The sequence below is a fragment of the Notolabrus celidotus genome, chromosome 6, assembly GCF_009762535.1.
Source record: "Notolabrus celidotus isolate fNotCel1 chromosome 6, fNotCel1.pri, whole genome shotgun sequence".
Lineage (NCBI taxonomy): Eukaryota > Metazoa > Chordata > Actinopteri > Labriformes > Labridae > Notolabrus > Notolabrus celidotus.
Window position 1 is genome coordinate 23,716,286 of NC_048277.1, and position 14,465 is coordinate 23,730,750.

The 14,465-nt window shown below is 42.0% G+C and overlaps 1 protein-coding gene across 3 annotated transcripts; it reads right to left on the minus strand.

The window, feature by feature from the left end:
* Nucleotides 1–15: 15 nt before the first annotated feature.
* On the minus strand, nucleotides 16–14,258 carry fads2 (fatty acid desaturase 2). Of its 3 annotated transcripts, none has more exons than XM_034686333.1 (13): nucleotides 14,139–14,258; nucleotides 12,999–13,231; nucleotides 10,416–10,526; nucleotides 9,938–10,135; nucleotides 9,753–9,854; nucleotides 9,554–9,679; nucleotides 9,406–9,466; nucleotides 9,249–9,325; nucleotides 7,739–7,836; nucleotides 1,210–1,306; nucleotides 1,033–1,112; nucleotides 648–773; nucleotides 16–462 (listed from the first exon to the last, which is right to left on the minus strand). In XM_034686333.1, the coding sequence occupies exons 2-13, from the start codon at nucleotides 13,197–13,199 to the stop codon at nucleotides 411–413; spliced, it is 1,329 nt and encodes a 442-aa protein (XP_034542224.1). In that variant the 5' UTR covers nucleotides 13,200–13,231; nucleotides 14,139–14,258; the 3' UTR covers nucleotides 16–410. The 3 variants fall into 3 exon arrangements, with proteins under 3 accessions (XP_034542224.1, XP_034542222.1, XP_034542223.1); XM_034686331.1 differs by having other exon boundaries at nucleotides 13,979–14,157; XM_034686332.1 differs by lacking the exon at nucleotides 14,139–14,258 and adding an exon at nucleotides 13,811–13,971.
* Between the last annotated feature and the right edge of the window lie 207 nt (nucleotides 14,259–14,465).

The following is a 14,465-nucleotide window of genomic DNA, read 5'->3' on the forward strand; positions in this document are numbered from 1 at the left end:
AGGGGTGGCAAAATGTTACAATCAATACAGTTCCTTTATTTGAAATTGTAAAATCCGAACAAGACTTGCAAGTGAAGAAGTTTTATAGAAGAAAATATGATGAAGTGCAATTTTTATGCACTTTTTAAACTGTATTTCATCATAAATAGAGAAAAAAACGTCACTTTAAATAAATCCGTTTTCACAACTGTGTTTAAAACACTGTACAGACTTGTTCAATGGAACACCTGTGTGAGCTAAAAACACTGCACAGAGTCTGAAGAGACTAAACCATAAACACCAATGATTAGAAAACTTTAGAAGACTGTCACACAAATGTGTGGATTATAAAACCAGACAGATACAATCAACGGATGATGCCAGAGAGAGGGACATCACTCCTCTTGAAGCAGTGTAGGACATTATACTTGTCATTTGTGGAGATACGCATCAAGCCAGAGGTCTCCTGAGTTCTTCAGTGACCTGAAACAGAAATTTAGAAAAGCCAATAAAGAACCTGTGCATGTGTGTTGTCTGTGACTAGGTAATATCTATAATATCTTTACACTCCTATTATAGAATTATCACAGCAAATATTGTGTTCTTTTCGGCTTTTGAAAACCTCTACCTGTCTCTGAAAATAACATGACCATTAATATAAAACTTACCCCATGACATCAGCAAGGCCCTGCCACATAGTTTTCACCTGGTAGGGAATCCCATGTTTCTGGCACAGCGCGTGTACCAGTGGAGCCACCTGGTGGTAGTTGTGGCGCGGCATCGTGGGAAACAAACTGAGGAGAAAAAATAAAGACAACGAACCTGAATTAACAGCATCCAGTGTGATCACAGCTGTGTTCATTCTTCTATTTACACCGCTTTGTTTTCGCTGAAATACAGCAGATGTGAACTTCAAAAGACATGGAGAAATGTTTGATGTAAATACTTATTTTCAGTACATTATTAAAAACAGAAATCACTCTCCAATAATGTTTTATCTACTGTAAAACAGTACAACATATTTCTCTCCTGCACCCTTTATTCCTGACTTACTGATGTTCGATTTGAAAGTTGAGGTGTCCACTGAACCAGTCATTGAAGAGGGACTTCTCAATATTGCAGGTGGCTTGTAGCTAACAAGAGCCGATAAAGAGAGAGATTAATACATCAGCAGCAAAACCTAAAGGTGGTTTTCACAGGAGTCAGACTATATTTAGATAATCCAGATACCTGCATGGTCAGCCAGTCTCTGTGCTTCTCATGGTCGATATCCATTGGCAGGTGGTTCATTTGGGTCACCCAAACAAACCAATGACTCTCCAAAAATCTGCAATTCCCAACAACAACACCAGTCAGATAGACTGAGAAAGACTGTTTGATGCAGCTGTTGCATTAGAATGAGGTATCACTTTTATTCTGTTTAAAGCATTTATACATGGCCTAAGTCATTTCTGACGAAAATGAGTTATTGGCCTAAATCATCTCTTGATGATTCTGGCCACCTCTGGTAAAATCACCTTAATCCTTAGTTGAAAGGATTATGCTCTTTATGCCCTGTAGGACAATGGCCTATGTCAAGAGGGTGACTTAGGCCATTTTATTCTTGTCCTAAGTAACCATTTTTGATTCTTTCGGATAAAATATCTGCAGGGTTCCCACTCTTTTCCAGAGATCATTTTCCAGGACATTTCCAGGACATTTTCATTGATGATCAAGCTGGTACGACCGTCTAAATTTAGTTCCTAATTTAGTTCCTAAATAGTCTAATATGTTCCTCTCAGTGGAAGTCTACATTGAAAGACATGTAGTCTATGGCTATCAATGAAATCAACTCTTACATACTTAAAAATGATGGGAAATTGATAATGGAATAATGCAACCACAGATGTACAGCACTTCACTTTATTAGTGCAACCAAGTAACAATGATGGGCAACTCTCATCTCAGCTTTCTCTTTTCTCAAAAAATATAAAATGAGCTAAGAAAAAAACAAAAGAGCCTGCAAAGGAATCAGGAAGCTGCCTTACTGAAATGATTAAATAATAATAATGATCAGAGGATCAGTGCTTTAATGACCTAAATAGATCTGAATGACAAAAATGGCCACAAATGTTTCTAAACTCAACTCAGACTCAAAATATACCTGCTTAATCATGATATTCATCCTACTAAGTGCTCGATATAAAACAAAGCAATCGGAGGAGAAATCGGATCAGCCCATCCAAGCTGAGGCATCTGATTTTTCACAATGCCAACCAGAGGTCATTAATAATGTTTGCTTGAGTTTGGTTCTGGTTCTGTTTGCTCGAGTTTGATTCTGGTTCTGTTTGCTTGAGTTGGTTCTGTTTCTGTTTACCTGAGTTGGTTCTAGTTTTGGTTCAGTTTGCTTGAGTTTGGTTCTGGTTCTGTTCTGGTTCTGTTCTGGTTCGATTCTAGTTCAAGTCTGGTTCGGTTCTGGTTCAGTTATGGTTCGGTTCGGTTCTGGTTCGGTTCTGGTTCGGTTCTGGTTCGGGTCTGGTTCGGTTCTGGTTCGGTTCTGGTTCGGTTCTGGTTCAAGTCTGGTTCGGTTCTGGTACGGTTCTTGTTCAGGTCGGTTCTGGTTCGGTTCTGGTTCGGGTCTGGTTCGGTTCTGGTTTGGTTTTGGTTTGGTTCTGGTTTGGTTTTGTTCTGGTTCGGTTCAGTTGGCTTGAGTTCGGTTCTGGTTCTGTCCTGGTTCTGTTCTGGTTCTATTCTGGTTCATGTCTGGTTCGGTTCTGGTTCGGTTCTGGTTCGGTTCTGGTTCGGTTCGGTTCTGGTTCGGTTCTGGTACGGTCCTGGTTCGGTTCTGGTTCGGTTCTGGTTCGGTTCTGGTTCGAGTCTGGTTCGGTTCAGGTCGGTTCTGGTACGGTTCTTGTTCAGTTCGGTTCTGGTTTGGTTCGGTTCCGGTTCGATTCTGGTTCGGGTCTGGTTTGGTTTTGGTTCGGTTCTGGTTTGGTTTTGTTCTGGTTTTGTTCTGGTTTGGTTCTGGTTTGGTTCTGGTTTGGTTCTGGTTCAGTTCGGTAGGGTTCTGGTTCTGTTCTGGTTGACCCTAACCCTAACCCTAATCACAACCCTAACCCTAATCACAACCCTAACCCTAACCCCAACCCTAACCCTAATCACAACCCTAACCCTAACCCTAACCCTAATCACAACCCCAACCCTAACCCTAACCCCAACCCTAACCCTAATCACAACCCTAACCCTAATTTCAACCCTAACCCTAATCACAACCCTAACCCTAACCCTAACCCTAACCCTAATCTCAACCCTAACCCTAATCTCAACCCTAACCCTAATCTCAACCCTAACCCTAATCACAACCCTAACCCTAACCCTAACCCTAATCACAACCCCAACCCTAACCCTAACCCTAATCACAACCCTAACCCTAACCCTAACCCTAACCCTAATCTCAACCCTAACCCTAATCACAACCCTAACCCTAACCCTAACCCTAATCACAACCCTAATCCTAACCCTAATCTCAACCCTAACCCTAATCACAACCCTAACCCTAACCCTAATCACAACCCCAACCCTAACCCTAACCCCAACCCTAACCCTAATCACAACCCTAACCCTAACCCCAACCCTAACCCCAACCCTAACCCTAATCACAACCGTAACCCTAATCACAACCCTAACCCTAATCACAACCCTAACCCTAACCCCAACCCTAACCCTAATCACAACCCTAACCCCAACCCTAACCCTAATCACAACCCTAACCCTAACCCTAATCACAACCCTAACCCTAATCACAACCCTAACCCTAACCCTAATCACAATCACAACCCTAACCCTAACCCCAACCCTAACCCTAATCACAACCCTAACCCTAACCCCAACCCTAACCCCAACCCTAACCCTAATCACAACCGTAACCCTAATCACAACCCTAACCCTAATCACAACCCTAACCCTAACCCCAACCCTAACCCTAATCACAACCCTAACCCTAACCCCAACCCTAACCCTAATCACAACCCTAACCCTAACCCTAATCACAACCCTAACCCTAATCACAACCCTAACCCTAACTCCAACCCTAACCCTAATCACAACCCTAACCCCAAACCTAATCACAACCCTAACCCCAAACCTAATCACAACCCTAACCCCAACCCTAACCCTAATCACAACCCTAACCCTAATCACAACCCTAACCCAAATCACAACCCTAACCCTAACCCTAATCACAACCCTAACCCTAACTCCAACCCTAACACTAATCACAACCCTAACCCCAAACCTAATCACAACCCTAACCCCAACCCTAACCCTAATCACAACCCTAACCCTAATCACAACCCTAACCCTAATCACAAACCTAACCCTAACCCTAATCACAACCCTAACCCTAACTCCAACCCTAACACTAATCACAACCCTAACCCCAAACCTAATCACAACCCTAACCCTAACCCCAACCCTAACCCTAATCATAACCCTAATCACAACCCTAACCCTAATCACAACCCTAACCCTAACCCTAATCTCAACCCTAACCCTAATCACAAGCCTAACCCTAATCACAACCCTAACCCTAATCACAACCCTAACCCTAACCCCAAACCTAACTCTAACCCTAACCCCAACCCTAATCACAACCCTAACCCTAACCTAATCACAACCCTAACCCTAACCCTAATCACAACCCTAACCCTAACCCCAACCCTAACCCTAATCACAACCCTAACCCTAACCCCAACCCTAATCACAACCCTAACCCTAACCCTAATCACAACCCTAACCCTAACCCCAACCCTAACCCTAATCACAACCCTAATCCTAACCCCAACCCTAATCACAACCCTAACCCTAACCCTAATCACAACCCTAACCCTAACCCCAACCCTAACCCTAACCCTAACCCTAATCACAACCCTAACCCTAACCCCAACCCTAATCACAACCCTAACCCTAATCTCAACCCTAACCCTAATCACAACCCTAACCCTAAACCTAATCACAACCCTAACCCTAACCCCAACCCTAATCACAACCCTAATCATAACCCTAATCACAACCCTAACCCTAATCTCAACCCTAACCCTAATCACAACCCTAACCCTAAACCTAATCACAACCCTAACCCTAACCCCAACCCTAACCCTAATCACAACCCTAATCATAACCCTAATCACAACCCTAACCCTAACACTAATCACAACCCTAACCCTGATCACAACCCTAATCATAACCCTAATCACAACCCTAACCCTAACCCTAATCACAACCCTAACCCTAACCCTAATCACAACCCTAACCCTAACCCTAATCACAACCCTAACCCTAATCATAACCCTAATCACAACCCAGCCCTAACCCTAATCACAACCCTAACCCTAATCATAACCCTAACCCTAACCCTAATCATAACCCTAGGATCAGGGTGATAATGATTTTGTAACAGAATAAATGCACACAAGTGGGCAATTATAAGGCTGCTCATAAAAACACAGTACGTTAAAGGGTTTTCAACACACAAACCATTAGTTTTTGCAAAATTAAGGTAAAATATATGGCTACAAAAGATCCTAAATTAAGAGCCGTTCGGGAGTCGAAAGAGCCGGCTCTTCTTTGGGGGCAGAGTCAAAAGAGCCGGCTCTCTGAAAAGAGCCCAACTTCCCATCACTAAAGCACATGCTTACTACCATTTGCACTCTTAGTTGCCCATGGAACTATTTGTATTGTAAAACGTATCAATGTAAATACTTCAGACCTGTACCACAGTGATAAACAGATAACACTTCAATTTGAATCAAGTAAATACCACTTGTATACTTTAAAACAGAGGGTCATTTCATTCCTTGTGGACTCAACATGACAGCATTTATACTTTTCAAGTAATTGATCTTAACGCTTTCAGAAAATTAACAGTAACAAGACTCACATATCCCTTCGAGCCACCAAATGGTATCATAACAATGGTTTATATGCTGTTTTGTAATGACATAGCACAATTTTATGATTTACTAGAAATGTATTCAAATTATTTCACGGACCCCCACGCTATGGTTCGCAGACCCCACTTTGAGAACAACTGAGCTAGAGTACGGTAATTGAGCCTAATGTACCATAAAACATAAACAATATACCCCCGTTTTCTGTGAATGCATGATTATGAAGTGAAGGAGAAAAGATGTGAAAAAGTTGTGCAGTGTCACTGTCTTTTCCAGCACAGCGTGCACTCAACTTTCAATGAATGGGGATGTGTTTTGTTAATAGGGTCAGGTCGCACGCAGCCATGTTGGAATAATTTTCCAGGACTATATGTGATTTTCCAGGACATTTTACTTTTTCTCCCATTTTCCAGGTGTTTTCCAGTACTGGAAAACTGGTCAACTGTTTTCCAGGTTTGCCATGTTTTCCATGTTTTCCAGGACGCGTGGGAACCCTGTGTCTGACTTGAGCAATTTGACAAGCTTTCATGATGGCAGCTGCTTCAAGAAGCAAAATAATCTATAGTGCAGATGAAGCTCTAAACATGATTCTTGAAGCAGTTTCTCCCAGTGAGTGATAAGGTTTACCATCAACGTGAAATTTGTTCAATTTAGGTTAGAGTTATTTACGTTTTGAGTTTGCTTTATTGAATTAAAGGACAGTTAATAGTCAGGTTTCAAAAAGTTGTCAAAACTGGATGTTGGAAATGGGTTAAGTTCAATAAAAACCCAGCAAAGAAGACCTGGAGAAGTGAGGAAAGGGACTGCCTCCTGACCAATTTGATTTACCTGACATTTGTTGAATTGAACTCAGGGTAATTTCAGTTTTGAGTTTGTACTATGGAATGAAAGGGCAGTTTAAGCCAGGTTGAAAGTTGCCTAAGTCACACTAGAATGTTCGAAAATTGTCACTTTATTCTTTAATGTTACATAATTGACACACAACATTCTATGTATGTCAACAGTCATCCACTGTCAATGCCTTTTTGATTGAAATGATTAATAAATATCATATGCTCTGCATTTGGTAAGGTTTTTTGTGTTTTCCGAAGAACTTTAAAAAATGACTTAGGCCATTATTTTAATAGGGTGACAGTATGAAGGAACATGAAAATGTCCTCATGTGTTTTTCTTAACCCCGGGCAGGTTTAGTTTGATGGAAGTAAACCATACTATTTACTACATTTATTCTGCCTTGAAGAAACATTCTTCAAACAGGGAAGAGGCCTTAATTGAAATAGTATTGATAGAAAACAATAGCTTAAAAATAAAAGAGCTTAGAAGAAAAGTTAAGTTTATAATGAATCTGTTCATTTTTTTCCCTATTTACTTGCATCTCTCATTGTGTTGTTGATGTTGATTTGTTTGTTTGTTTCCATGTGTTTACTGGAGTTAAGAATTTGTTAATGCAGACTGAAATAAATGTCAAACTTCAAAAACAAAAGCTATTAATGACAGCTACAAGTGAAAAAACGATGGAAAACAGAATAAAATCCATTTTGTATTGATTTTAAATTATTTTCCTAGACATTTCAAACATGTGTTTACTGTAAATGATCTCTTATTATACCAGCTATAGGTTAAGAGTAGAATAGTTTAGAATAACATATTGTTAATTATCGCGAAGACTGTCTCAAATGTATCCTTCAAAGTTGTGATGGGTATCCAGCCTTGAGATCATTTATCATTAAAAAACATGAGCAACTCTTAACAGATGCAGTACAAACAAAACTTTATGAAGGATTTCCCAAAACAGTTTTTGATTCCAGATCATTTCATTAATTATTTATTACCTGACGAAGCTGATGAGCGCCACAGAGCCAAAGAGGCCGTACAGGGGCAGGTAACAGCACAGGTAGCGAAGGTAGAAAGACATGGACCAAGCCAGATCCTACACGAAGACAACAAGGTTAATATAATGAATACATAATTCAAAGACCCTGTGAGAACGTTTAAGCTGGCGTTACGTGTCTAACGTGTTTGTGTGTGTCTCTCTTTCTCTCTCTCTCTCTATCCTGTGTACTTTCTACATGTGGAGCTCTGACCTCACTGGGCAGCAGTTGATTGGGCACACCTGTACCTGATTGGCAATCAGGAGCAGAGTACTAAAGCAGGAGAAGGGAAGCAGTCTGTCAGTCGGCCTAAAGCTGTGTGTGTGTTCCTACGTCTTCCTGAGACTTATGTTTGCTCCTTCAGGGGGAAAAGGGTGTTTTTCTTCAAGGCCTTAGAATTGGCAATTTTGGTTTATCATAATTTAAGTCAATAATTTTTGGCTTCTATTTTTTTTGTTGTTTTTGATATAAGCTTGTTTTAAGTTCTCCTTTTTCCTGACTTTTGTCATTAAAACCTTTTACCTTTGCTAACGCTTAGTTCCCTTTCTTCTTTTCCCTGGGTTTAATTTTACTCCCCTCATTCCCTAACCAACTCTGAGGACATAACATTTTAATTGATGCCATCTAAAAAGCAGACAAGACCATTGGCAACATGAAAACTACTCACACATGTATAATGGCCCTTTTACACTACACAGTTCCAGCCCTACTCGACTCGACTCTACTCGACTCTACTCAACTCTACTCGACTCGACCCGACTTGGTTTGGGTACCTTTTCCACCAGCCCGAGTACCGACTCACGGTGGGCGAGTCGTCATAACACAACTGCGCGAAACTGCATTCACGTCATTTTGAACGCAACACAAACACAACAATCACAAACAATGGAGAACATGGAGGCAATGGTGTACTTGCTCCGTTCGTCGGCCACTAGACTCAAAAAAGTCTGGACCTCATCAACGGACCACGGAGAAACTTTGCGTGCAGACATTGTACAGTACTGATGTCGTTTTTTAAAAATGGCGGGTTCGATTCCTGTGTTGGGCGTTGTGCTCATGACTCTTCGGTGATGACATTCTCTGACCAATCAGTGGCCGGCAGCCCGTCGACGTCACCTTTTAGTATCGGCTCAGCTCGCTTGGAACAAGAGCAGAGCAGGAACGAAAAACTGGTATCTGACACGAGGTACCGCGCCCATGGAAACGCAACACAAACCGAGTAGAGTCGAGTCAAGTCGAGTAGAGTAGGGCTAAGACGGGCAGGTGGAAAATTAAGATATGGTGTTAACTTAAATTCGGGAGCAGGACCACGCCTAAACCACACCCTCAATCACCTGACAAGCCTACTTAAACTCATCTCATGGTCTGTTTCCACTGATATGCATGTTTGTCTTCAGTGTTGTTGGCTGACATTCTGTCAGTATTTTATTTATCCTGATAGCAAAGAGAAGGTCAGAGAGCTGCTTCTTACCCCCCAGTCGTGACGGGAAATCATTGTGCGGATTATCTGGACGTGGAAGTAAACTGGAATGAGAAGCGGTGGACCGACTAAAGAGAAAAAGAAAACAGTCATTCATGCACAGTTTTCATGGTTTCAATCTTTTTTTGAATAAATCAGAGAGACATACTGAGGAGGAAGTACTGGTGCTGGTGATGATAGGGCATGTATTTGATCTTTTTTATGCCGTACTGTAACAGTGAGGGACATAGAGTTAGTATGAGCAGCAGGGGACAGATTGAACACTGGTTCTGTTTACGGGTTGTTAGGCCACTTGCCTCCACAGGCTGAGTTTCTCCGACCACAAAGACATGCAGCATGTTGACATCAGGGTCCTTGCTGAAGATGTTTGGCTTAGCGTGATGCTGGAAATGCCGATGGTTCCACCAGTTGGCAGACGCTCCCTAAGAAAACAGTCTTTAAAAACTCTGAACACTTTTCAGAAAATAAATATGTATGATCAAGAGCACGACTTACCTTCACATGGCCAATGATAAACTTTTGCAGCATGTGGTTCCAGCGGGACTTCTTGAAGACGGACAGATGACCGAAGTCGTGCTGCAGCCATCCAGCCTGCGACTACAGAATTGAAAAAACAGATTGAAATTTGTTTGCTGCAGAGTTTGATTTACATTTCTTAGGAGACAAGCATAGTCAGTTACCTGTGCAATCGCCTGCAAGACAGAGCACAGGAAAGTCAGCTCCCAGCTGGTTCCCCAAAGCCAGATGATGAGCCAGGCGAGGACCTCGAGCAGCAGGATGTGACCCAGGTGGAAGCAGAAGAACAGAGGTCGAGCCCGAAACAGGCCGTCTCTTTCCGCCTTTAAGCGTAAACTGAGGAAATCCTGAATAATTGCCTCCTGAGAACAGAGAAGAAGACATCAGCCAGGTTTAAGGAAAAGCTTTTTACTTTTAGTGTTGGTGGACATGCAGAAGTAAAAAAAGAAGACAGTTTGAGTTTAGTTATTTAACCACTAATGAAACATGAGTGTCCACAATCGAACAGTGTAAGACTCATGAATAAAAAAACAGACCAGAACAGTCTGACTCCTTTTCCTCAGGTGTTTCTCTACATGTCACTAATGCTGCTACATGAATAATGTGTGGTTTATTTATTTAAGAATCTAACATTGAGCTCACGTTTTTGTCCCGGTCCTGGCTGGGCTCTGATGTTGCCAGCTCTCCAATCAGGAGAGGCTTCAGAAACTTCTGAACAAACTTAAAATCAGGATGAAAAGCAGTGAACGCCTCCTATAGCACAGAGAGGAGAGATTATGACAGTGAGGCATTACATAGAAAGTTGCACATGCCTTATGTCAGTGAAGGTGTCAACACAACAATATATAATTACAGTCCTACGTTCAGCATTATTCCAACATAGATGTTATCATCAGAATGTACTGAAGAGGCAAAAGTGTGGAAAAACATGTGACTTAACATGATGTCTTCAACTGATATACTGTTGTATGTAACGTACAGTTTTTTCAATTTTGATACTGCAACAATGTGTAAGCAACATTTTATGTTATAGACAGTCAAGTTGAAGTTAGTTTTACTTTTTACAGTGTAAGAAAGTTTAGCTCTGAAACAAGAGGTCAGCCCCCCTGAGAAGGGTCAATTGAACAACTGTTATCCTAACTCACGAAGCAGATACCACAATCTGCCTCAGGCAGCTTTATGGTCTGCAGAGGTTTTGACACACTCGTCTTCACATCCTTGATTCAAAAGTAGTAAAACCTCCAGAAAATCTTTATGAGGGAGAACATTGGGAAAAGAAACACGGGGAGAATACCATTGCCCACTCCAATCACAACATCATGACCAAGACGCTAACAGACAATATTTCTTAGCAGGTCACAAGTCAAAAGACTGGAAACAACTTGTTTAATATTTAAGAAAGTGCTAGATAATACAAGGTCAATTCCAAAAAAGTTGGGTCACAGTGTAGAATGTTGATAAAAAATAGATTCTGATGGTTTTATAATCATTTCAGCACCACATTTAAATAAAAGTAGTGCAGGTCTTCCTCCTCCCTCCACCTCTCTGTGCCCTCTGCCCGTCTCAACACCATGGGGAGCAGAGCCTTCAGTCGCTCTGCTCCCCAACTCTGGAACTCACTCCCACCAGACATCAGAAATATTGACTCTCTACCCCTCTTCAAATCTTCAAATCAAAACCCATCTGTTTCAATCCATATTCTCTGTTTAATTTCCACTGCTTCATTTTAACTTGGTGTTACTTTGCTTGTTGTTTTTATTTATTTATTTTATCATGTTATTTTATTAACTGTGTTTTAATCCCTCTGTAAAGTAGCCTTGCGTGTTAAGAAAGGCGCTTTTAAATAAAATGTATTATATCATTATTGTTATAAAATAACATGTCAAAAAGTCTGTCTATGTTCCAACCCTCACCTATGGTGATGAGCTGTGGGTCATGACCAAAAGGATAAGATCGCGGATACAAGCGGCCGAAATGAGTTTCCTACGAAGGGTGTCTGGGCTCAGCCTTAGAGATAGGGACAGGAGCTCGGACATCCGGAGGAAGCTCGGAGTAGAACCACTGCTCCTCCGTGTTGAAAGGAGTCAGCTCAGGTGGTTCGGGCATCTGATAAGGATGCCTCCCGGACGCCTCCCTTTAGAGGTGTTCCGGGCACGTCCAACTGGGAGAAGGCCCCGGGTTAGACCCAGAACACGGTGGAACGATTATATCTCCGCTTGGTCTGGGATCGCCTCGGGATTCCCCAGGTGGAGCTGTAAAGTTTTGCTGGGGAGAGGGATGTCTGGGTCAGTTTGCTTGGACTGCTACCCCCGCGACCCGACCCCGGATTTGGCACAGGGACAGCAAAGCACTGAAAAAGTTGTGTAATGCTTAAAAAACACCTGAAGGAACATCTCCCAACTAATCAGGTTAATCTGCACCAGGCAAGTAACATGACTGTTACTGACAGTCATGTTAGGGACAGGAAAACTGTCCTGTGGTCTGATGAATCAGAATAAACAGAGTATGAGATTTTTCTTGGAAATCAAATGCTGAATTCAACAATTCAACAATTCAGCAATCAACTGACTTTGATATCAGCACACTGTTCAAAAGTCAGCATCCATAACGGTATGGAGATGCATAAGTGCCCATGCCATTGGTGGCGTCTACATCTGGGAAGGCAGGTTTAGTACAGGTTTAGCAGCAAAATATACAATGCCTTTTTAAGTCGAGACTTTACATATCTCTGCAAGACAATGCCAATCCACATTATGTGCGCAGTACAACAGCATGGCTCAGTAGTAGAAGTGTCCAGGTGCTAGACTGGCCTGCCTGCAGTCCTAAGTTCTCACTCTCTGAAAACATCTGGAGCATCATGAAACAAGAAATACGGGGCAACATTTGATGCTCAAAACTCCAGAAATGGGTCTCCTGTAAACCATCAAAGTCTGCTTTATGAACATTTTAGCATCACAACTTCTGTGGAATGGGGTTGTATAAGCTTTGTTTATTGTTCTACCTTTGAAGCTGAAACTGTGGCTGTCAGATACATTTAGAGGAGTAAAAATTGCAATATTTTCCTCTGAAATACAGAAGCAGGGAATTAAAATACACCAGTGAAGACATAATATATTTAACAATACCTGAGTCAACGTAGTTACAGTCATGTTCCACATCTGCAAGAACACCAACACCCAAACTGACTTTTATAGTGCTTGTTAGAATTAAAGCCCAACATCTCACCGTGGCATCCTCTCCAGCGTAGTGATTGATGACCCTGAAGCCTCCTGGGTGTTTTTGGGCCCACTGTGAGATGTTGTACACCTTTCGATCAATAACGAGCCACTGGTCATTCCTGCTGCAGTGTCTTTGCACCTCCTCCCAGGTGTAAACTCCAGCAGCTAGGCCCTCTCCTATCTCCGTCAACTGGCCTCCACCTCCCATCCTCAGTGCTGGCTGTAGCCTGGATCCTCCACCTGAACAGTGAAACACAGACAGACAAAGTCTGACACCTGGATGTGAGACTGGTCAGTGTGTCACCCATTCACCAAACTGTGCAAGGGGGAGCATTTAGAGGAGCTTTTTTTTTTTTAACCTGTTGCTCTCTTTAATGTAAGCACCCAGCTGATTGGTGAAGTCAGACAAAGAGCAGGGCAAAATCTTCACTAATTATTAATGATGAAATCCGACTACCAGGAGGCTGCTGTTGAAGCAGGGCGGATTTTTCTCATATGTAGTGTGCATCATTTGTTCAGCACAGGCTTTGATGATGGTCGTAAATGCAACACGCACATTCTCAGGCTGAATTCAGAAATAAACTATATCCAGTCTATGGGTGCGTTTAAATATTTCATTTGCAAAAGGAAGCAGCGCGTGAAGGCAATTGGTTGCAAAATTCAAAATAGAATACGGCTCAAAATGACAACCAGGAATGACCAGCCCCTAACAGCCTATCGATTAACGTTTATCGCCTATTTATCGATTAATTCAACAATCATGGCAGACAGGAGGTGGCAGGCCCACTACAAAAAATATGAGAAATATTCCAGACTTACAGAGCTCAGATTTCGGCTTCTCTCTCTCTCTCTCTCTCGGTATTCAGTCACACACACAACCAGCTCACTTTTTTCACTCCCTCTCCATTCGGATCCTTTCTATAACCATACATCCCAAAATCTTTCTTCCGTCTTCCCTAAAATATTTCACGTAGCCTATTCACTCACTCATTCAGTGCAAATTCCGAGCGGATCATTCGAGGGTTTGTGGGCCAATCGGCGTACAGTAAATCCTGGACCACAGACTGCTGTGCAAAAGGCTCGACAAACAGCTCATCTCTATGTCACCGATTTAGTCTGCGCTAACATGGAAAAACTCTGCGCTTACCTCCATTACAGGACTACACCGATGGAAGCAAAGGGACTCTGGTGCTTTGCTTAGCCTGTGGTAAAAATAGAAATACCACAGAGCAAAAAAACCCAACCTCCTCAAGGTGAATAAAACTGTATCCAAAATCACCAAACTGGACTTACAAAAGTGGGCTATTTTCAAAATTGTATTCCTAGCAAAAAGGTAGGCCTTTCATTATCCAGACAGTGTAAGATATCACACATTGTGGTCTTTGCATGCATGTGTGCATTACTTGAAGGTTGGAAGAATACAAGTACATACAGTTAGGACGCTAAATCTATACTAATATACCATCTAATCTTT